Source organism: Aedes aegypti, chromosome 2 (assembly GCF_002204515.2).
Source record: "Aedes aegypti strain LVP_AGWG chromosome 2, AaegL5.0 Primary Assembly, whole genome shotgun sequence".
NCBI classification, from domain to species: domain Eukaryota; kingdom Metazoa; phylum Arthropoda; class Insecta; order Diptera; family Culicidae; genus Aedes; species Aedes aegypti.
Genome location: NC_035108.1, coordinates 222532520 through 222558483, shown reverse-complemented (window position 1 = coordinate 222558483; position 25964 = coordinate 222532520). Strand labels below are relative to the sequence as shown.

The following is a 25964-nucleotide window of genomic DNA, read 5'->3' as shown; positions in this document are numbered from 1 at the left end:
CGTACGCAAAACCATTCCATGTCACGTACCTACACAGTCAAATGACGCAAACTGTCTGCATAACGATAAAACTAAAGAGTGGAATATTATTCCGCCTGCTTTTGAACCGCTTTTCTACTATTACATATGTTGCCCATAAAAGCATAACTGTCTTATATTGATTTTCGAACCTACACCTTTTTCCATCACAACATTCATGTTTCAATATATACTTTACCAGACATATACAAATTTACACACTTTGTTCGAAAATGTTGTGGAAAAATATGAAGTTGGCGCAGTCCCATATTGAAAAATAAAGGTATAACAGTCTATATGAACTTTCAACCTGAATAGCAACTGCAAAACATGAATTGTGTTCAAGTTAATAATTTTTGTTGATCAATAGAAGCAAAATGAGTTATCGGTGCCGTGGTGCTGTATGAATATGGCGTGCAAAAATGTACTAGAAAATTTTGAACCTTTGTATGAGAAAACAAACTTCAAACTTTGAGAGCTATTTTCCAAGGGGCTGCTAGGCTGATCTCTTTTTGTTGTCAATGCCTTCTTTTTCTATATGGGACAGTTATGCCTTTATGGGCAGTATGGAACTGCTTTCGGTTTGCCTGTGGGTGCACCTTAACAAGCGAAATGAAATCGGACAGTTGCACTCGCATGTCGACATTTAGTATTTAGTGGATTTCCTTGCCTTTGGCATTATGATGCCGTGAGTGGCCAATGAAACTAAATTTTGGTTTCCAGATCTTGTGTCTGCAGTAACAGTTTAGCGGACAATACAATGTGAATGCAATACAGTGGGATTCCGATTTTAACATGTTCCGTTTTTGGAATGCTGCATTTTTAACACCCCCCGATTTTGGCAACATTTTTGAAGATGAATCGAAGCCAAAGTTCAAATTTTCAAGAGCATGGATCTGGAGAACCAAACATCCGTTTGAGCTGAAAACCTAATCGATTGATCACCACCAGCTGATCAATCGATTAAGTTTTCAGCTTAAACTGCAGTTTGGCTCTCCAGATCCGTGCTCTTGAAAATTTGAACTTTGGTTTCGATTCATCTGCACCTTAATATTTGCATTTTTTGTAATCTTGTCGTTTCTCTTGTTTCAATCATTTGAACAACGGGTTGGGTTCACACCAACCTCATTCCAGAGCTTTTCGTCAATATCACCCTAAAACTCCATCAACTACAAGGGATCCCGTTCGCGCCTATTTAATTGGGGATGATCATGTTCGCAACGTTCTATAAAGTCATTATTCTCTATTAGTATCCCAACTAGCATTACAACATATTTTCGCAGGCATTTATATTGTGTGACCAGTCTATTGGAGTCGGCCGGTGGATAACACTTTTTATTAACACCACTTTGGTTCAGATTTGGAACAGTTTGTGTGTACAGAGCATTAAAAGGGCTATGACTCACACAGATTTAATCATAAATTTCGTCTTGCCTCTTGAGCTAGCTGCAATTATCATTGTATAGCAAGCGAATGAAGCAAAAAGTAGTATCTCTTAACTTTTTATTAAACATAACTTTTTTTTTTTTTTTTTTTTTTTTTTTTTTTTTTTTTTTTTTTTTTTTTTTTTTTTTTTTTTTTTTTTTTTTTTTAATTTCTTTATTAGTATCATTCCAAACATTACATTCATTTCTTATATCTAGGTGTTCTGTGTTATTAGAAAACACTATCATCCTAATTTGGTAAAACAAATTTAAGATTTAATTAACATTTTGTTAACAACATATTACATTGCATTTGCCGTAGCAGTTCAGATTTTTTACAGGTGAGTTGATTTCACCTGTTTATAAGAGAAAAAAAAAACGCTTTGAATATACTTAACCTAACTTAACCTAAACATATAATGCATTAATCGCGGCAATAGAAGATTGCAACGATTTTTGCCTGAAATTATTTAATATTTTATTTGACATTTGTTCCAATGTTTCAACATTGGATATTCTATGTAACTCATTGGTACTATACCAGGGAGGAAGTCTCAGAATCATTTTCAAAATTTTATTTTGAATTCTCCGCAGAGCTTTCTTCCTGGTATTACAACAGCTAGTCCATATTGGTACAGCATACAACATGGCTGGCCTGAAAATTTGTTTGAATATCAAAAGCTTGTTCTTAAGACAAAGTTTTGATTTTCTATTAATAAGGGGATAGAGACATTTTACATATTTATTACATTTGGCTTGAATGCCCTCAATGTGATTTTTGAAAGTTAAATTCTTATCTAGCATGAGCCCTAGATACTTAACTTCATCTGACCAATTTATTGGAACCCCTCTCATCGTGACAACATGTCTACTTGAAGGTTTCAAATAAAGAGCTTTTGGTTTATGTGGGAATATTATTAGTTGAGTTTTGGAAGCATTAGGAGAAATCTTCCATTTTTGCAAGTATGAAGAAAAAATATCCAAACTTTTTTGCAATCGACTACAGATGACACGCAGGCTTCGTCCTTTGGCGGAGAGGCCTGTGTCATCCGCAAACAAGGATTTTTGACATCCCTGAGGTAACTCAGGTAAGTCAGATGTGAAAATATTGTATAATATTGGTCCCAAAATGCTGCCTTGAGGAACACCAGCTCTTACAGGAAGTCTTTCAGATCTGGAGTTCTGATAATTAACCTGAAGTGTACGATTTGACAGATAACTTTGAATTATTCTAACAATGTATGTTGGAAAATTAAAGTTTTTTAATTTTACAATCAAACCTTCATGCCAAACACTGTCGAATGCTTTTTCTATGTCTAGAAGAGCAAGACCAGTAGAATAGCCTTCAGATTTGTTGGAACGGATCAAATTTGTTACACGTAAAAGTTGATGAGTGGTCGAATGTCCATGGCGGAATCCGAACTGTTCATTGGCAAAAATTGAATTTTCGTTGATGTGGGCCATCATTCTGTTCAAAATAACCTTTTCAAAAAGTTTACTGATGGAGGAAAGCAAACTGATTGGACGATAGCTAGAAGCTTCTGCAGGATTTTTGTCTGGTTTTAAAATTGGAACAACCTTAGCATTTTTCCATTTGTCAGGAAAATATGCTAATTGAAAACATTTGTTGAATATATCAACTAAAAATGATAAGCTACTTTCTGGAAGTTTCTTGATGAGGATGCAGAAAATTCCATCATCGCCAGGAGCTTTCATGTTTTTGAATTTTTTAACAATAGTTCTCACTTCTTCCAAATCAGTCTCCCAGGCATTTTCGAAAACGTTCTCTTGATTGAGAATATTTTCGAACTCCTGAGTAACTTGATTTTCAATTGGACTAGTGAGTCCTAAATTAAAATTGTGCGCACTTTCAAACTGCATAGCAAGTTTTTGAGCTGTTTCGCAATTAGTTAGTAACAATTTGTTTTCCTCTTTCAATGCCGGTATTGGCTTCTGAGGTTTTTTCAAGATTTTAGATAATTTCCAAAAGGGCTTAGAGCCAGGGTCCAATTGAGAAATTTTATTTTCAAAATTTTTGTTTCTTAATTGAGCAAAACGTTTCTTGATTTCTTTCTGCAAATCCTGCCATATAATTTTCATAGCAGGATCGCGAGTGCGTTGAAATTGCCTTCTCCTCACGTTTTTAAGACGGATCAAGAGTTTAAGATCATCGTCTATAATCACGGATTCAAATTTTACTTCACATTTTGGAATTGCAATGCTCCGGGCTTCAACAATGGAATTTGTTAAAGATTCAAGAGCATTGTCAATATCAAGTTTAGTTTCTAAAGAAATGTTAACATCAAGATTAGAGTCAACATACGTTTTATATATATTCCAGTCGGCTCGCAAATAATTGAAAGTGGAGCTGATAGGATTGAGAATCGCTTCTTGGGATAATTGAAATGTAACAGGGACATGATCAGAATCGAAATCAGCATGAGTAACTAATTGGCTACAAAGATGACTAGAGTCGGTTAAGACCAAGTCAATCGTAGATGGATTTCTAGAAGAGGAAAAACATGTAGGGCTATCAGGGTATTGAATTGAGAAATATCCTGAAGAGCACTCATCAAATAAAATTCTGCCGTTGGAATTACTTTGAGAATTATTCCATGACCGATGTTTGGCATTAAAGTCACCAATGACAAAAAATTTTGACTTATTGCGAGTCAATTTTCGCAAGTCAGTTTGGAGCAAATTAACTTGCTGTCCAGAGCATTGAAAAGGCAAATAGGCAGCTATGAAAGTATATTTACCAAACTGTGTTTCAACAGAAACACCTAAAGTTTCAAAAACTTTAGTTTCAAATGACGAAAACAGTTGATGTTTGATACGCCTATGAATGATGATTGCAACTCCCCCACATGCCCCATCAAGTCGATCGTTACGATAAACAAAAAAGTTAGGATCTCTTTTGAGTTTAGATCCAGGTTTTAAATACGTTTCGGTAATAACTGCTATATGCACGTTATTAACCGTAAGAAAATTAAACAGCTCATCCTCTTTACCATTCAGAGAACGAGCATTCCAATTTAAAATATTTAAATTATTATTTGGATCCATTAGAAAAACGTAATCCAATAACAATTTGATTTGTAAATTTTACACCTACTTGGACTGCTTCAGTCATAGTGGTGGCTTTGAACATTGCATCAATCATTAGATTCAATTGTTCAGTTAGAAAATTAAAATCAGTGGCAGACATGTCATCTGATTTTTCATTAGAATTTCCGGTAGACGAAGAAGCGGAATTACCTGTGGCGGTAGGGTTTTTTCCATTTGATTTGAAACAAGTAGAATGGGTACCCATGGATCTAACAGGGGAGGAGTTCAAATTTCCTGCTACGATATCGGCAAAGGATTTACCGTGGGTAGATACATTCGAAATTGAAAGATTCGAACGGCTACCCGACGGATTAAAATTAGTTTGTGAATGAGCATGATTATGATCTTCCTGGTGGGTATGATTCATGATCAAGCGATCGTTAACTGAAAAATGAGCATTGTTCGATACTCTACCAGGCAAATTCCGGAAACGACCGTTATCGTAACGGATATTATCTTTCATCTGCCTGGCACGAGCCTCAATGACCCTTTTGCGTGAAGGACAATTCCAAAAATTGGACTTATGGTTAGCCCCGCAATTACAGCATATGAATTTGGTGGTATCTTCCTTCACTGGACAGACGTCCTTGGCGTGAGAAGAACCTCCGCAAATCATGCATTTAGCATCCATGCGACAATTTTTTGTACCATGACCCCACTTTTGGCACCGACGGCACTGAGTGGGGTTCTGGTAATTTCCTCCAGGTTTCTGGAAATGTTCCCATGTCACACGGACATCGAACATAAGTTTTGCTTTCTCTAAAGCTTTAATATTATTTAGTTCTTTTTTGTTAAAGTGAACTAAATAATATTCTTGAGAAAGCCCATTCCGAACAATGCCAGATTGGGTTCTCTTTTTCATAATGATTACTTGGACTGGGGAAAATCCAAGTAAATCATTTATTCCATTTTTGATCTCTTCAGGTGACTTATAGTCACTTGAGAGACCTTTCAAGACAACTTTGAACAAACGTTCAGTTTTGTCGTCATAAGTAAAAAATTTGTGCTTCTTCTCTTCAAGATGTTTGAGAAGAAGTTCGCGATCTTTAAGAGTTTCCGGCAAAACGCGACAGTCTCCTTTCTTTGCGATTTGGAAGGAAACCTTGATTCCCCTAATGGAGTTCAAGATCTCCTGCCTAAATCCCCCAAATTCGGAACAACTGACCACGATAGGCGGCACTCTTTGCTTCCTCACTTGAATCAAAGAGCCTGGGCTAGAGGCTGCTTCGATTTGGTGTTCGGAAAATTTGTCTAGTGCATCGAACTGATTGCTCATTTCAATACAATTATTCATTTCACTCTTGGAAGAAAGTTCGCATTCCGGAGAAACGTCCTTTCTTCCATTCTTGCCACGTTTAGTGACAGTTTTAAATCCCACTTTTTTGGAAGGAAGTTGTGAATTCAGAGATTCACCCTTCCTTTTGTTAGTTGTTGATACCATGTTTAGTTAATAAACGAGAAAGACGTGACCTTCGAGAGGTTTTTTCCCAAGACGGTGTCCAAGACGGATTACCACCGTTAGCTTTCGCCAACGGGTCCAACGAAAAATCGAAGGCACGGGTCCAAACAAGGATCGTAAAGGGATCAATAGTAGAAAAATAGTACTGAAAAGTACTGTTTTAGTAGCACTGAAAAGTACTGTTTTGAATTTTAGCACTGAAAAGTACTGTTTTTGTAGCACTGAAAAGTACTGTTTTATTGCTTTAGGTAGTTTTTAAGAAAACTTCCAAGAGCAGAGAGAATTCGTGTACGCACAGCACGAAGGTACGATGCGCACTGACATAACTTTTTTTAATAACTCATAATTCTTACCATAGCTAGAGAAATGGATTATCCACCACATCGGCTTCTTTTTTGGGCCTACGTGTTATGTTGCAGACCCGCCTCTTTCAGGAGAAAAAATGCTGCCTGGAGGAGACGGAGTGCGAGGAAATGGAACAGCTGTGTCGGTCTCAAGAATCACGTAAGTTCAATCAGAAGCTCAACGCATCCCGCAACGGCTTTGTGCCGCGATCCGAGATGTGCAGGGATAAGGATGGGAGCACCTTGACGGACGAGCGCGAGGTGATCGAAAGGTGGAAGCAGCACTTCGACGAACACCTGAATGGCGCTGAGAGCACATGCAATGAAGGTCGGGACAACGGAGGAAATGCCTTCGTAAGTACTGCGGGAGATGGAAACCAACCAGCCCCCACTTTGAGGGAGGTTAAGGATGCCATTCACCGGCTCAAGAACAATGAAGCTACTGGTAAGGATGGTATCGGAGCTGTATCGGAGCAGAACTCATAAAGATGGGCCCGGAGGGCTGACCATTTATCTGCACCGGCTGATCTGGGAAATAGAACAGCTACCGGAGGAGTGGAAGGAAGGGGTAATATTCCTCATCTACAAGAAAAGCGACAAAAAAGACAATTTACACCGTCTTCAGCAAGTTAGATTGTGAGAACTTTCGAGCGATCAGCATTCTAAATGCGGTCTACAAAGTACTATCCCAGATTATCTGCCGTCGTCTGTCACCTCTAGTTAACGAGTTCGTGGGAAGTTATCAAGCCGGCTTCGCTAACGGCATATCGACAACGGACCAGATCGTTAAAGTACGGCAAATTTTTCAATAATGTCGTGAATACCAGGTCCCAACGCATCACCTTTTCATAGATTTCAAGGCGGCATACGATAGTATCGACCGCGTAGAGCTATGGAAAATCATGGACGAGAACAGCTTTCCACCGGGGATTTTCTTAGCGGCTTTCAGTCTCAACGGCAATCAGAACTAAAATATTTCTTCTACGCCCAACGTTGGGCGTAGAAGAAATATTTTAGTTCTGATTGCCGTTGAGACTGAAAGCCGCTAAGAAAATCCCCGGTGTAACTCACAACAGTCGAAAGCATCCAACTAGAACAGCTTTCCCGGGAAGCTCACGAGACTGATAAAAGCGACGATGGAAGGTGTGCAAAATTGTGTGAAGGTCTCAGGTAGACATTCCAGTTCGTTTGGATCCTGCCGAGGACTGCGACAAAGTGGTGGACTTTTGTGCCTTTTTCTTCTTCTTCTTGGTATTAACGTCCTCACTGGGACAGAGCCTGCTTCTCAGCTTAGTGTTCTTATGAGCCCTTCCACAGTTATTAACTGAGAGCTTTCTTTGCCAAAGTTGCCATTTTCGCATTCGTATATCGTGTGGCAGGTACGACGATACTCTATGCCCAGGGAAGTCAAGGAAATCTCCATTACGAAAAAATCCTGGACCGACCGGGAACCGAACCCAGACACATTCAGCATGGCTTTGCTTTGTAGCCGCAGACTCTAACCACTCGCCTAAGGAAGGCCCCTGACTTTCGTGCCTGTTGTTCAATATTGCGCTAGAAGGTGTTATGCGGAGAGCCAGGGGTATGATTTTTACGAGATCCGGTCAATTTGTTTGCTTCGCGGATGATATGGACATTGTCGGCCGAACATTTGAAAAGATGGCAGACCTGTACACCCACCTAAAACGCGAGGCTGCAAAAGTTGGACTGGTGGTGAATGCGGCCAAGACAAAGTACATGCTAGCTGGTGGGGCCGAGCGCGACAGGGCTCGCCTGGGTAGCAGTGTTACGATAGACGGGGATACGTTCGAGGTGGTCGACGAGGTCATCTTCCTTGGATCCTTGCTGACGGCTGATAATAACGATAGCCGTGAAATACGAAGGCGCATCATGAGTGGAAGTCTGGCCAACTATGGCCTACACAAGAAGCTACGGTCGAAAAAGATTCACACGCGCACCAAATGTACCATGTACAAAACGCTCATAAGGCCAGTAGTCCTCTACGGCCATAAAACGCGGACGATGCTCGAGGAGGACTTGCAAGCACTTGGAGTCTTCGAACGTCGGGTGCTTAGGACGATCTTTGGTGGTGTGCAGGAAAACGGTGTGTGGCGGCGAAGGATGAACCACGAGCTCGTCCAACTCTACGGCGAACTCAGTATCCAGAAGGAGACCAAAGATGGAAGGATACGATGGGCAGGGCATGTTGCAATAATGCCATACAGCGGCACTGCAAAGATCGTGTTCGCTTCGGAACCGGTTGGTACAAGAAGGTGTGGAGCGCAGCGAGCTAGGCGGGCGGATCAAGTGCGTACCAATTTGGCGAGCGTGGGGCAGAACCGAGGATGGAGAGATGTGGCCACGAACTGAGTATTGTGGCGTGAAATTGTTGATTCAGTATTATCTGCTTAGAGATTTCTATCCGCGATCTTGTTTTTTGGATTCCTAGCAAGATGCATTAAAGTCCTAGTAAGTTTTTGTGGATTCCTTAGAGCACCTGAAGATTCTTATTGGACTCTTAGATTTGCATAGAAGGATCCAGCCAATTTCTGTTGTTTTCCGTGTATTTTATATTCCTACTGTTGCTAAGAGTTTCTTTCGGAGATCTTGTAGCAGAAAACTTACTTTTCTGGAGTATAATCAGCTCAATGCTATAAAGATCTGTAAATTTAGTGCAGCACTTACATTTTAGTACGTTGAATAACAGAGGGAAAAAATGTGGGTGTCTCAAACTATAATATAATACTATTAATAATAATCAAAACATATTAATACCTTTGATTTTACCTTAATCATTCACAAATTAAATAAGTTTATAATATTCCAATCAATCCAATCAAAGGATTGTTTTCCTAGGTACAGCTATCATTGATATCACAGCGTAACAAAAACGACATTTTTGCGTGTCTCAAGGATCAAATTATGTGTCTCTAGTAGATTTGGGGTCGCTGAATCTGAAGCCGTTCTCATAAATGTCCCAGCACGTCACAATTTTTAGCTACAGGTCACCAAAGTTGTATAAAACACTGTTTTCAATTATGTTTACGTAAAATTTTAAGTAGAATTTATCAATCTTTTTTGTGATCTTAGCATGCATGCAAAATAGGACTTGAACTTTCATTTCAGATAAAATTTGGTTGAAATTGCTCGGTAAAATGTAGATTAAATCGATTTTTTCAACATGCTTGCAGTTTTCATACAAAACTATTCGTGTCTCTTATATGGCAAAATACAATACTTTTCAAAATCACCACAAAAAAACTTTTAAGCATCGACCGAATTATGAACTTTGTTGATAAGTGTTGGTATACACATAAAAATTCTGTGGCAAATTAAGCAAATAAATTGCCATACAAGCTGGCAAACTTGCATGCAAGTTGGCTGAAACAGTCAAATTTTGAATTGTCATCGGCCAATATCTCTAAAACTAGACGTGCTGTGATATTTTAGAAAACGGCAATGGATTCAGCAACCCTTAATTAAGTAAATAGCGGTATTTTGATGGTTGAGACAAAAACGCGTTCCGCAGTGTACCCAAGTAACATTGGAAGCTGAATAACAGTTTATTAAACTAAACTGTTGTTTATACAGCTTCATCTCAGCTGAATAAACTGTTATTCAGCTAGCAATGTTATTAGGGTATGTAACGGAGTTGACGTCGATTCGTTTCTTGGGTATAGGTAGTGGCTCATGTTGGCTCACTACAGGAACGTTTGATACGAGGGGCTGCTACGACGAACTTTTATGGTAAATTCTTATGAAAGTTTAGCCAATATCCTGTTTCAAAAAATACCATGACCATCAGAATCAGAATTAAAGTCCGTCAAAATAAGAAATAAGAAAAAACATACTATATTTTTTATGATCAGCAATCGATTGCAGCTGTTTATGTTTGCTGTTTCGACTGTAGCCAGACGTTCAATATAAGCTGCTATATCTTACAAGAAACATAACTTTGAAGAGCCATTTTCAAATTAGGTTTTTTGTTGTAATTTGACACCTGTTATAAACTGATTTCTTTTTGCTCACAACCAGAACATCTTTTTTGAAAATTATCTCTCATGAATTGTATTGTATTTATGTATTCTTTAACTGTGTTGAAGAATTGTCCAGTTCTCGAATAAAGGTCGTTTATGCGAAAAATATTTTTGCATGGCCCATACATACAAATAAAACACACAAAGCTTAAATAAAATCATTGAAGACATTTGAGCGACAAAACGTATGTGGAACTATGGTCCCAATTGATAATACAGGTCTATAGATTCATAGCATAAAAATCCTACCCTACTTAAATCTGATTCAAAGTGGACCGTTCTGATGTCTGGCTATCATATGGCTTTATAAGATTGATGTAACAACATCCTTATGATGTTCTTAAACGCAATAATTTTTTTTGTAGATGTTTTCATCGGCTTTTTTCGGTGAAATTAATGTTAAAGCTTGGCATTTACCGAACGTTTCGACCTACTAATGGATTCGGTCATCCTCAGCGGTTCCTTAAATATTTATTACATTAGCAAATAATAAAATAATAATTTTTAAAAACTTACATGCTATAGAGCAAGTCCTACACCACCATCTACCTGTTTACTTCTGTTTTTATCAATCATTCGTTTTGTGTTGTGAGTATGCTGGTGTTTTGTACATTTTGTTTTCCTACTTTCAACTTGTCTATCAGACCGTTGTATGCGGACCTGAACTTGATGGAGTCTCTTTGTAAATTGACAGTATTCCCTTCTCCTTTAATTTTAATGTAGAATGTTTCCGCTATTAATCGTGTGTCTGTTCTCGGTATTTCGTTTAGTATATTAGTCCTATCAAAATTGAAGATTGGTTTTGAAATTGAAAGAACGTTGACGACAGCAATAACACGAGCATTCGTTCGAAATGTTCCTTCGGAATATTCGTAAATTCTTGTACTTCTTCCCATCTTAGCATGACACTTTCCACGGCAAAGTCAACAGGAATGTTTGTAAAGAGAGATACAACATCCAGTGATACTAAAATGGATTCGCTTGTCATTGATACTTTTCGCATTTCTGTCACAAAGTCGAAGCTATTGACGATGTGACACGCAGATTTCCCAACAATGTTGTTCAAGATTGACGAGACATATTTCGCACAATTGTATGTAACCGTGCCAATCGTGGAACAAATTATTCGAAGCGGTCTATCTTCCTTGTGGGTTTTCGGAAGTCCATATATGCGTGGAGGGTTGCAATGGTAGACTTTGAGTCGGCGTTTAGTTGCTACATCGATCCAATCTTCTCTGTTCCACTCATCCAACATTGTGTTGATTTTTCTTAGCGTTTTCATCGTTGGGTCCCTATTGATCTTCTCGTACGTATCCTCATCATTGACTAGTTCATTCATCTTTCGGTTGTATTCCTCTCTTGTGATAACGACGACTTGTTTCCCCTTATCGGCTACGTACGAGAAGATCAATAGGGACCCAACGATGAAAACGCTAAGAAAAATCAACACAATGTTGGATGAGTGGAACAGAGAAGATTGGATCGATGTAGCAACTAAACGCCGACTCAAAGTCTACCATTGCAACCCTCCACGCATATATGGACTTCCGAAAACCCACAAGGAAGATAGACCGCTTCGAATAATTTGTTCCACGATTGGCACGGTTACATACAATTGTGCGAAATATGTCTCGTCAATCTTGAACAACATTGTTGGGAAATCTGCGTGTCACATCGTCAATAGCTTCGACTTTGTGACAGAAATGCGAAAAGTATCAATGACAAGCGAATCCATTTTAGTATCACTGGATGTTGTATCTCTCTTTACAAACATTCCTGTTGACTTTGCCGTGGAAAGTGTCATGCTAAGATGGGAAGAAGTACAAGAATTTACGAATATTCCGAAGGAACATTTCGAACGAATGCTCGTGTTATTGCTGTCGTCAACGTTCTTTCAATTTCAAAACCAATTCTTCAACCAAAAGTTCGGAGTACCAATGGGATCACCGCTTTCACCAGTGGTAGCGAACATCACGTTAGAACGAATCGAAACCAACGCTCTAATGCGGCTTACACACGAAAACATATCACCGATTTTTTTCAAAAGATACGTGGACGATTGTCTATTGGGTATACGGCGTCAAGACATCGATAGAGTTGTCGAAGTGTTCATCAGCTACCATCCTCGACTTCAATTTACAGTGGAGATTGAAGAAAATGGCCGCTTGAAAATTTTTGGACACAATTGTACGAAGGACCGAAGAAGGACTAACATTAGAATGGACTCCTAAAGACATACATGGAAGATACCTTGATTTTAAATCAGTGAGTCCTTTTACGCACAAAAAGAACACTGTTATTGCACTAGTAGATAGGGCTATTAAACTTAGTGACTCACAATACAGACCCGACTCCCTTAATACGGTTAGACAAATTTTAAATAACAATAACTACCCAAAAGCATTAGTTGAAAGGACAATTAAAGAGAGAACTCATAATATGTACAACTCATTGCAAAAAGTAGACGTAACTCTAGAATACAAATTCATATCAACACCTTATGTACCAGGACTGGGAGAAAAAATAGCTAAATATTTAAGACAATTCAACATTACACTTGCTTTTAAACCTATAGATAAAATTAAAGACCATGTATTTACCAAACTAAAAGACAAAATTGATAAACAAAAACGAACAAATGTAGTCTATGAAATCCCTTGTGGAGTGTGTGAAAACAAAACATATATTGGTCAAACAAGTCAATTTTTAAGTAAACGATTAGAACAACACAAAAATGATGTTAAAACCAAAAAAATAGGAAGCACTGGATTAGTTCAACATACAATTAACGAAGGACACTGCTTCAATTTTGATAGGACTAATATACTAAACGAAATACCGAGAACAGACACACGATTAATAGCGGAAACATTCTACATTAAAATTAAAGGAGAAGGGAATACTGTCAATTTACAAAGAGACTCCATCAAGTTCAGGTCCGCATACAACGGTCTGATAGACAAGTTGAAAGTAGGAAAACAAAATGCACAAAACACCAGCATACTCACAACACAAAACGAATGATTGATAAAAACAGAAGTAAACAGGTAGATGGTGGTGTAGGACTTGCTCTATAGCATGTAAGTTTTTAAAAATTATTATTTTATTATTTGCTAATGTAATAAATATTTAAGGAACCGCTGAGGATGACCGAATCCATTAGTAGGTCGAAACGTTCGGTAAATGCCAAGCTTTAACATTAATTTCACCGAAAAAAGCCGATGAAAACATCTACAAAATCTCGAAAGCGGTGATGAAACTGACGTAACAAAACGCAATAATTGTAAAATAAAATTTAAAAATTTGGTTCCAATTTTGGCAACTGAACATTTTGACTATGTTGCCGAAACAGAATCCCACTGTATTAGATATTTCCATGACATAACTAGTTTATTTGAAATGCGTGTTCCTTTCATGAGTTATACGGATAATGTAGAAAATATAGAAAATAGAAAATTAGAATATAATATAATAGAATAGAATAGAATAGAAAGTTTTTCCTTATACTTCCAAAATTCAATCAATAATATTCCCTCATAAAACAAAAGCTCTTTATTTGAAACCTTCAAGTAGACATGTTGTCACGATGAGAGGGGCTGCTGCTAAATTCTGTCAGATGAAATTAAATATCTAGAACTCAGGCTGGATAAAAATATAACTTTCAAAAATCACATTGAGGGCATTCAAGCTAATGTAACAAATATGTAAAATGTCTTTATCCACTTATTAATAGAAAATCAAAACTTTATCTTATGAACAAGCTTTTGATCTTCAAACAAATTTTCAGGCCAGCCGTGTTGTATGCTGTATCAATACTAGCTGTATCAAGACTAGCTGTTGTAAGACTAGGAAGAAAGCTCTGCAGTGGAACCAAAATAAAATTTTGAAATATATTCTGTAGCTCTCTCCCTGGTATAGTGACAATGCGTTACATAGAATATTCATTGTTGAAACATTGGAACAAATGTCGAATAAAGTTATTGATAATTTCAGACAAAAATTGTTGCAATCTTCTATTGCCATGAAAAATGTGTTAATATCTAGGTTAAGTTAATTGAAAACCTTTTTTTTCTTATGAGAAGGTGAAATCAACTCACCTGTACAAATTCTGAACTGCTACGTCAAACGATTACATTTCATTGTTAACAACTTGTTAAAAAAGGCTTAATTTAGTTTTATCAAATTATGATGAAAGTGTTGCCGAACTCCGATTGTTCAACAAGTCAAGAAAAACAAGAAAGTCCGTTTGTCCTAATTGACAAAATAAAAACACAGACGTTTTTTATCTTCTCGCTGTTTCAGTTTTAATAAATGGCCGATTCTAAATAAAACTTTAAACAGAATCCATCAAGATTGTTTTTTTTAACTTGCTCAATTCACAAAATAGATTCATCGAAAAATCTTTTATCATGTCATCCATATAATATGTATTGGACATGTATATCGTCAAAAATACGCATCAAAATAATTTTTGGTTTTCGAAAAAATATGATATGATATGTATAGTGAATTGTATAATGACTAATCGCATATCTTTATTGGAATAGGAAATGGAAATCCCGGAAAAAAAATATTGCCCGGAAAAAGCTTTCCGGGTTTGGAAACCCTAGATGCAATGTTCAAATCCTTAACTATGGCAAAGTTGGGTGAAATTTGCTCACACAATAGTTGTTGAAATCCGATTAGATATGTTTTTTTTAATAATTCAAATGAAAATTGTTGTTTGAATCAGAGGGTCCACAACAAGTTTTTGAATATGGTTTTGAAGCTGCCTTATTGTAATAGTAGTTATAAATAACTTATAATATCCAAGGAAAAAATATGTAATTCGGCAAAATTCAACAATGTTGTACAAAAAAGGTTGAAATTGCTGCTTTTGACGATTAGGGTTAAGTTAAGCAGGTGATCTGAAATGCTGTGGAGAATGAAATGTAATACGATTTTTACAAAACGGTAACAATCGCTCAATTTAGTTATTCTAAATTAGGATGATAATGAATGATACTTAAAAAAATAAAAAAGCATGGTACAATACGCGAGTTGCCCGGAATAGTGTAACACATCCTCAAGATAATCATTTAGTATTGTATGGTCATAGTGATATCTTGCTTCAAATGGAAGTAAAGTTATTCTCTCTGAGATAAACTAGTCTACGGCTTAAAATCTCTTTCAAAATGTAAAAAAATGCTATACGTCCAAAGTAAATGACAAAAATAAAACCTGCCAAAATCAAACACAACAACATATGAACACAATTCATAATGGATATCAAAATAGTAGCAAATGCGGTCATTCATATTCTTACGGTGTCAAAACCGTATGTTATCAAAATCGAAGCGGGTCAAAAACCGACCAATATTTGTTAAGGGAAGTTAAGTTGATGAAAGAATGTGCACATATTGTCTATGATATGTATACCAATCTGCATGATTAAATTTTATAGTTTTAGGGCCCAGATAGCCGTAGCGGTAAACGCGCAGCTATTCAGCAAGACCAAGCTGAGGGTCGTGGGTACGAATCCCACAAGTCGAGGATCTTTTCGGGTTGGACATTTTCTCGACTTCCCAGGGCATAGAGTATCTTCGTACCTGCCACACGATATACGTATGCAAAAATGGTCAATGGCATAGTAAGCTCTCATTTAATAACTTTGGAAGTGAGCATAAGAACACTAAGCTGAGAAGCAGGCTCTGTCCCAGTGGGGACGTAACGCCAGAAAGAAGAAGAAGAAGTTATTCATTAATCATGTTTAAGGAAGATTTAGCAATAAAAAACACGTGTCCAGGTACAATAGCAACCCACGGATCTTGAATGTTAAGAGGAAAATAACCATCATCGTTTTACAAATTTTCAAAACCAGTTTTTTTTTTGCTCAAAATCAAAGCAATGTTCATGAAAATCTATCATTGCATTACACTTGCAACCTGTAATGCAATGATAGATTTTCATGAGGATTGCTTCATATTTGAGCAAAAAAACTGGTTTTTGATTTGCAATGATTGCTGATGTTTGAATGATGGATTCTTGAGCCTTAAATGATTGCTTGAATAATTACGATATTGAACAACTTGGTTATTTTATAGCTATGGGATAATTTAATGAGAATGATCAGAAAAGAAATCATATTTTGATGACAAACTTAATAAACTGAACGCAGTTTTATTATGTTATATGAGCTTAAGGTTGTAAGACCAGCACCAGAAAGCCGATGAATCAGTCAAAACGCATCAAATATCTCTTCATTGAATGCCATCGTTGTATATAGCTTGATATCCTTTCCTCAATAGACCGCGTTGGTATGGGCGGTCTAAGCTAAAAATTTCAATGATTGGGGAGCATCTTCAGGTACTTTTTTTCTTCCTATTGTATATGACTGTACTTCTAAAACATTTCTTCCTGCTAATTACCTTTTACCTGTCATACACCCGCTTATTGTACTCGATGTATAAGTAGCTAGATAATAACTAGATATTACTTACCGCAACACAAAATGACAAAGTCAATCCCAACACGGATCAATATTCGTTTGGTGTCATCCATGTTTTCGTTTTGATCGTTTCCAATAATTGGCACTTCACTACTGGGATTTGAGGTTCCACTGTTACTATTGTTGCTCCCGGTACTATTACTGCCAACATGCACAACTACCGTTTGCGTTTGATGATTGTCACCGACGAGTTGTGTCTGCACGTTTCTCTTCAACGGTGTCGCTTCGGTTGGCGCTACCCCTGAAACACTCATTTATCACTTATCAACCTCCGAAGAGTTACACACAATAATTTCCGTATTCCGCTCACAATGCACACTTGAGATAACGACACACGATACACCTCTTCATACACAGTCGCAGATAAAAGTAAGTTTCACCGTTTTGATTTCAGCGACGCATGTGACTCAGAAACGTGGCTCTCTGTGTGGGTTATTAGTCATACAATCTTAAAAATGAATTCTTCGTTCCTGATGTGACGAAGATGCTTGTAAATTCCATACGATAAAAAAACAACTACCGTGCAACATAGGACACCGATGAATCATGCAGAAAGCATTGGTAGTGCATATCACAATCGAACAGGTGAAGCGAATATCTGAAAGGAAGAAGAAAAGGGAGAAGTAAGCATCGATTTCATTTATATGCTATTTTCATGTGTACGCTTATTCTAATGAATGGAGAAGCGTGTGGAGTATTATGTCATTATATGATGCCTAGGTAATGAGCATAACCTATTTCACACATTTGTTTACAGCCACAAAGCTTAAAATTGTAGCTACGCTTAGTTATGGGCTCTCAGTCAACGAACGTATAATTTACTATGAATCATCCTTTACTATTTTTACCACCGTTGATTGTACTGAGAAGCTGTATCAAAATTCGTATTGTTGATAGAATATTTTATAGCCTGATGAGCAAAGCTATGCTTGAAGCGCAAGAAACATGTTCCTATTTAATCCAAAAGTAAGTAATTTCGGATGAAATTGATGATGATGAAAGAAGATCGTTTGTCTTTAGATTTTGAAGAGACTTCATCCCTTGGCTATTTATTGATAGATATAGAATTAGTTTTCCTCCTGTGGTTTTAGACTATAATGTTCCATATCATTAATGTTTTTTGTACTATTTTTTTCTGACATTCCCTTACTTAAGTTTCAAGACAATCATTTTAATATAGGATGGAAAATTTTAACTTGTACCATATTGATCTGGGCGTTAATTATTCTTAACTTAAACATGGTCGATGAAAACCATTTTAAACACACAGAAAAAGTAAATAATAAGAATATCACGTAATTATAGCTGCAGATCAATCACGTTTTAAAAATGATGTATAATTACATCTTTTGAACGTTAAGAAAGTCGGTAAAACTTTTGATAACAAAAGCAAAGGAAAAAAAAGGATGAACTGAATTTGAATTTATCGGTTTTGACGCTAACTTATCAATGAACAACACTGGTGAATATATTGAATTATATGTTTAGGGGAAAAGCACTAATTTTCGACCTACAAGAATTCTGTGCCAATTTTCGGATTTCCTTACAAAGTAGGCCAAAATCGTATGGATGGGTCGAAAATTAGCGCTGGGTCGAAAATTGATGCTTTTTCCCTAGTTATGTTGGGGTCTTATGTAAAAAATGCCATTTGTAGGTTTTCTTATATACATCCCCAAACAACTTTCAATAGAGCGATATTCAAAACTGAAAAGGCAATAGATGGCTCTTTTTCAATGGTAGTAAAAACGAAATCCTGAAGCAAAGAAAGCGCCACGGAAGATGAACTAAACACAAAAAGTTATGTATTCACTTTACACTTGATTTCTAATCACTACTTTTTTGATCCAGTTTCCTAATTGCAAGCAATTTACGTTTTTCATTATTTTCCATACGTTTTGACAGTTCTCCGACTACCATTCATCCATGCGCTTGTGTTGAAAGTTTGAGAAATTTGAGAATCTAGCGTAGCGCGATCAGTGAGTGCAATAAAAACATCAGTGTCGCCGCTCGGCGGCCGGTAAGAGAAACTGAGTGTTCGAAAGGTTGTTGTCTGTAATTTTTGCCGCTGGCGCCAACTGTTAGCATTTGAGAACAAAATAAACAGTCATTACCCTATTGTGATGCGCACAACCGTATGCATGCAATAATTTGGAGCTCTAGATAGAACATTCCTAGGATCATTATAAACATGTTAATAACCAATTAAGGTCATGCTACAAGAAATGCGGTTTTGTGCGAGAAGACCTGCAGAAAGTGTTTGAGTGAAAAATCGAAAGCAAAATTAACTCGTAAAATCTAAATCAAAGCCGTGACGAAGCAACCATTTTTGAAATGCTCGTTTTTAGTAATGCTCCAAAACGATTTTCAAAATTCTTGACTTTTATCGAGGGGGACTAGTTGTATTTGCTTTCAGTGTTGGTGCTGCCTCGCTGAAACCCTCCATATTTTTTGGAGAAGCAAATGTGTTTGTGTTTTTTTTCTCGTATTTTACGCAGAGCTGAGCAAATAGCTCTGGTCAGTGAATGGATTCGTTGTCCAGTAAACCAAATCCTATCAAAAAGGTGCCGCTCAGTGAGGAGACGGTTACACATATTTTCAAAATAACTTAGCTTCGATGGTGAACAAACTGGTTCTCTGGAAAATTCGAAATACTGGTGAAAACAGTAAACTCATGAAAATCATCATAAGGGTCAATTATTGTAAAGCTGGTTGAGTTCAGAAGCATACAAATCGTTGTGCAAATTGTATTTTGTATCCGTTAATCCATTTTATGTACAAAACTTCAGTTGATTGTGCTTTACGTTTAACTTCACAGGCTACACAATATGTATACCAAATGTGTTTTTGTAAGGCCCATCCATAAATGACGTAGCATTTTTTTACCAATTGTTCACACCCCCTCTGACCTCGTAGCATTTGGTCACAAATGCTGGTACCCCTCTGAAAAATACGTAGTATATCGAGCACCCTCCCCTTTTCTTAAGGTGAAGATGAATCGAAGCCAAATCAAAAAGTTTCAAGAGCACAAATCTGGAGAACCGAGCACCAGCTTGAGCTGAAAACTTGATCGATTGGTTACCACCAGCTAGTGACCAATCGATTAAGTTTTTAGCTTAAACGGACGTTTGGTTCTCCAGATTTATGCTCTTGAAAATTTGAGGTTTGGCTTCGTTTTATCTTCACCTTAAACGTCATCCACGTATTATGTATCTCTTGAGGAGGAGGGTGGAGTAGGCTCAAGCGTTACGGCTTATCCAAAAATTTGAAATTTTTCATACAGAATAAATTACAGAAGGGGGAAGGGGCCGAAAATTTCAAAATTTAGCATTACGTAAGAAATTGACGCTTGTCTTATTTGAAGCGCAAACACCGAAACATCAACAACAACAACAGCAACATTTACAACTACAACTACAACAATAACAGCAACAACAACAATGACAATAACAAAAACAACAACAACAGAAGCATCAGTAACATCAGCAACAACAATAACAACAGCAAAAATAACAGTAGCATCAGCCACATCAACGACAACAACCACAATATCAAAAAAAGTACTACTAACAACACAGAAAACACTTCAACGCGCATAAATTCAACACACTGCAAATTCGTCATTACCACTAGACAAAGAACTTTTGGCAGCGGCACGTGTACAATTTTCTCAGCCGCCAATGAAAGACAATGGACCAAAATTTATAAATTTCCAAAAAGGGGAAACCATCAACCCTCATCGCCCTGAAAAACCTGCCAGGCTTGAAAAACCTCCACTCTTTGACCCCATGCGTCCACCTATATTCAGACTCACGGAAGAATCTGCAGCCGGGGACCAACGCTTCCTGAAAGCACGTCTACGGGACCCGAAAATCATGGATATAGTGCGGACCTATCTTTCATTCTTGCATGACCAGTCCCCTTCAACATGTATTCGTGGACTTACCAAAACTAGCGCATCTTTAACATTAGCAGTAGAAGGACTACCAGCGGGCACTAATCTCTTGCGTGAAATTTTCCTGGACGTCCACGAAGAACTCGGAATTTCGTGAAGCGACGCCGTAGAAGACTTGAAGGCGTACCGGACATTCTTATCCAGCGAACGCATACAGCGACTGCAGCTTACCAGGGAGAGTGCAAATAAATTTTACTCAACCGGCTTACAAAATTTTCGAAAATAAAGACGCATTCCTTGGAAGCAGACATCACTGACGGCTCCACAACATCCACCCTTCACACGCTACCTGACGCACATAGTAATGTAAGCATTACTAATATTCCAAAAATTTCTTCGACTCTTTCAATGTAATTTTTGGAACTGAAACAAGCTGGGACGAAAGCGTAAAAAGCGAAGAAAATTTTGGAAACAATTTTAATGTATTTCGGCACGACCGAAATTTGCAATACTGTAATAAGAAGTCCGGTGGTGGAGTCCTCATAGCCATCAATGCAGACTTTACTTTTGAAGAAATTAAAACTTTCAAACACAAAGAATTCGAAAATATTTGGGCTAAAGCTCTAATTAATGGAGAAACGCATATTTTTTCATCCGTGTATTTTCCACCTGAACACGCTAACAAACATTCTTTTGAATGATTCTTCTAAATTGTCGAAACTATTATTTCAAATATGAAACTTGAAGTAAAACTGCATATTTATGGCGACTTTAATCAACGCAATGCCGACTTCATTGCAAACACATGAAATAGGTTTATTTATACAGTTGGCTTCATTTAAATTTAAAAACTTTTATCTGTGAATCATAATTTTAAAATCAAAGTCAACTAACTCAGAAAGAAAAGTTTTGAGCGCATGAGATTTTAAGGTTAGTGAATATCTTCCACAACCATATTAAGGATTGTATTCAAATATATACATTTTTCAAAATATTAAATTTTACTTACTAGAAATCTATGATAGTTAAGACAAACTCTGATCATACTGAACAAGTTTAGCTAGCTTTAGTTGCCTATTTGTAAGGAATTAAATCCTGTGACGCAATGTGCTAATCAATTTCTCCCGATTCTACGGCACTATTCGTTTGCATTTAAATAGTAGTTTACCGAACAAGTTGCAGAATGATGATTTTTACAGCACGAGTCGTAGGATAATTACGACGAGTGCTGTAAAAATCGAGTTCTGCAATGAGTTACGTACAACATTTTTTGCGATTCCGTACAAGACCACTTGAGGGTATGAGAGATTATGTCGGAATGCATTCACCACTACTTTACAATTTCTGAAAAATTGTTGTGTTATGATTCATTACGCAACTCAAAACAGTTACGTAATGAGAAAGCGTTGCGTAATGAATCATTACAGCACTGGTTTCAGTTAGGTAATGACTATTCCCGCACTGCATACTTCAGTGCAGGAAAGTAGGCCGTTTCATGACATATTGACGTGATGAAAAACAGCCTATTACGATTAGAAATTGCAAAAAATAAAATGCATTAGGAACTGCGGAATCTACATCGGAATCAATAGTTTAAAAACTGCTGATCTCATTTTGTACCGTACAAGATTGAGTAATGAATTTTACGAAAGTTCGGTAATAGCTAGCTTCTTTCCGTAAAACTTTGTTGAACATGGACATTGAATTGTTAAAATTAAAGTAGGCGAAACTTTCTTTTGGTGTAACCATGACAATTTTTTTTTAAATATGATTTTGGACACGTAATACCTTATGTCTACTTGGTGGTTGCTTTTGGATAAATTTTGCGTTCACGCTAGATTGCGTCGCATGCTCGAATAGCTACTGTTTGTATTTTCAATCGCACGGGCGCGAAATGATAAGATAAGTCATTCCTTGAGTCGTTTGGCTGATAGGAAAAGGTTAACCCATCGTTTCGTGAGCATTCAGATTGCCGTATCGATCCTTTCTACTCTTTTACGCATTCTTGGGCGATGGTTCTTGGTAGAAATGGATTCCACTGAAATAAACTCACAATAATTGATGGGAAACCGGTTTGACAACAACCCGATTCGATTCTATTCTTTCCTTGCTTTGATCCTCCCTGTATGCACTTTCAAGGTAACATGCGATGAACGACGGTCGCTTGAATGTTATTCAATCTCGGAAACACTAATCTCACCTGCTCTCACAACTCGTTGGTATGAATCACAATCGTAAGGCACTGATTTTTGTACTGTCCTCTCCGTCGCCGAAATATGCTACACATCCTCATATCATTACAAACCGATCGGAACAGCTATCGCCAAATTGAGTATAAATATAGCATTCACTGATTATATTTCTCCACGACCGCGATTGAATGGGATATGCGCTCGACCGACGACGAGGTAATAATAATGCTGTTTCTCAGCACTACATACAAAATACGGGACACCCGTTCGCTGTGACGTTTCAGCTGTTTCTGTGAGAAACTCTTCTCGTGCGTCTGGGACTTGTTCGTGCTTCTATGGTTGACATTCTCTCTTATTCGTGCTTCGAGAGACATTCTCTCAGTCAACGCTTGTGGAAAATATCGAAAAATTACGCTCTCAATGCACCCTAGCCGAATTCTACTATCACGACAAATATTTAAGATGACCGTTTTTGTGTCAGCATTGTAATGAATAGCGAAATGTCAATATTGTATATGTTTAAAATAAAGATCAATGCAATTTTGAATGGAAGCTGTAAGAAATAGCTTTAAACAAGCCGTTGTTATCTTGACACCCATATGAAGTAGACACACTTTTAGAAGAATGAGTATTCCTCGTGAGGAGATGACACAGCCCTTGATTGGATTTTAATCTTCCATAATTATTGTAAATATTGGTTTTGCCTTAATTTTGAAGTCATGTTTGTGATCAGTTGTAAATGAGTGGTTTATATGATCTATACCTGGGAGGGAGAAACCAATACGAAATTTATGTACGTCAAGGTGAGCCGAGATTCTGCTGTCCCGAACTGTCACTGTGAGCCCAGATCTAAAACAATGGACATACATGATAAAAGCGCGTAATTGATTGATACATATTTTTGCATTTTTATCAAATGTGGCAAAAAATCGATTGAAAAGCTATTCATGCTTATTCAAAAGTAATGTCACAATAGCACCTTCTATCCTGATTGAATATAAAGTATTCAAATACGCATCATTTTACTTTTTCCAATAAAAACGGAAATTAAATGCACTGAATACTTTGGCCCTTTTTCCATGGTTGTCCAGAACGATCGAAGGAACACAACAAAAGAAAACTAGCGATTTTCATCAAGTCTGCCTTGATTGTCGTTGGCAAGCTGGGATTTTCTTGCAGTTTGAAATAACTTTGTGTCATATTTCGTGTGTAATATCGGTGCCTCCCTCTCAGATCTATACTACCTATGTGATTGTATTTTGTTGTGTGTTGCAAAAATGGCCAATTGTCATATAAATCTTTCAGTTGATACCTGTGCAAGTATTTCAAACACTAGGAGAAAGCATTGCTGAAAAAAAAAACTGAGAAAATCCAAAGTAAAATTTCAATGAAAAATTGAGAAAAATATAATGTTTATAGATCATTTAAAAGTGCATATACAGTGGACTGATGCAAATGTAGAAGTTTTTCTCCCCTTAAAAGAAAGATTATCATCAAACGGTGTAAATTATGATGAGAATAATTCTTCCCAAGTTTTTAATGATTCGGAAGAAATTTGGCTGTGCACTCGCCATTTGAGGTTTACATAAAAATTAAAATGGAAAAGAATTACCTTTTGTGTTTTCAGTCCTGTAACTCCTCGTCATAATATTTCATTGAAAAGAGAGCAAACTCTACTATTATTTTTATGGGGCGAAGGGATAATTTGTTATTATACTTCCAGAGCCACACTGTTTTTTTTTGCAGTTGAACATATTTAATAGCCTGGATTACTGGAATCTATTCTTCCCGCTAGGAGCTCCATTGCAATGCATTGTTGCCTAACGAACAGTTAGTGAAGCATGCTACATTAGACTGATGCAAATTTTGAAATTTTTGCTCCCCTATGCTTAAACCGTGTTAATTATGATGAAAATCATTCTCTTAAAATTTGAAGTGATTTGGTATAGATTTGGGTTTGCACAGGCCATTTGAAGTTTCTATGGAAAATACAAACCTATTGTGTTCAGTCCTCTAACTGCTCGTACTAATAATTTATGGAAAAGTGAACAAACTCTTCTCAGCTACAATTTTGCCGAAGACCAAATTTTGATGGGACGTAAGGATAATTTGTTATTATTGATAACAAAGTCTAAACCATGCTGAGATGATCATTTACTTACTTTCAGAGCAACACTGCTTTTTTGCTGTAGAACATAGTAGCCTGGATTACTTTGATCTATTCTACCCGCCAGGAGCACCACTGTTGCCTGCCGATCAGTTTGTTAAGCATGCAAAATGCAAACCCAGTTTTTGATTAAGAATAGCAATTTATCCTTAAGTCCTATCAAAATGTGATCTTCAGCAAAGTTGTAGCTGAAAGGATTTCACATGAGCTGAGGTTGTTCACTTTTCCATAAAATATTATGTCGAAGAGATAGAGGCCTGAACACAAAAAGTTGGCGTTTTCTATAGTAATCTTCATATAAACTTCAAATGGCTTGTGCACAGTCAAATTTCTCCCGAATCATTTCAAACTTTGGGAGGATGCTATTTACCATAATATAAATCGTTTAAACATAGGGGAGCCAACATTTCAAAATTTGCATCACTCTAATGCTACATGCAAACCCTTTTTATAAACATGAAAAGCAATTTATCTTGACGTCCAATTAAAATATAGCCTCAATTTTAATGTCTTTAGATTTATTTTATACCAGATAAATTTAGTTGCGAAAATATTCATTAGAATAATATGAATCTGAATTTGAATCAAGATATTCGGTTTATGAGACCTTATGGGGACAGTGTTCGGAATTTGAATCAAAATGTCGTTCCACATTTTTACGTAAAAAACAATAATAAAAAGCTTAAAATCAATATTTTTATCGGCACATCCAACAGCTAACAGTTAAGATGATATAAACATTTCGAGGGGGGCCCGTAGACTTGAGGTTACACTTTCGCTTTGTAACATTTACCCCACCGGGAGCAAGAGTTCCAATCTAGTGTAGTACTAAAGCT

The 25964-nt window shown here is 37.0% G+C and overlaps 1 protein-coding gene across 1 annotated transcript in view; it reads right to left on the bottom strand.

Moving 5' to 3' along the window:
• The window catches only part of LOC5569026 (putative phosphatidate phosphatase), a 63691-nt gene extending 40424 nt beyond the window's left edge, over nt 1–23267 (bottom strand). Inside the window, exons 1-2 of the mRNA XM_001658234.2 lie at nt 22970–23267; nt 16870–17475 (exon numbers count right to left, since the gene is read on the bottom strand). Coding sequence (XP_001658284.1) covers nt 16870–17131 — 262 coding nt within the window. The 5' untranslated portion in view covers nt 17132–17475; nt 22970–23267. The remainder of the gene's footprint in view (nt 1–16869; nt 17476–22969) is intronic.
• Between the last annotated feature and the right edge of the window lie 2697 nt (nt 23268–25964).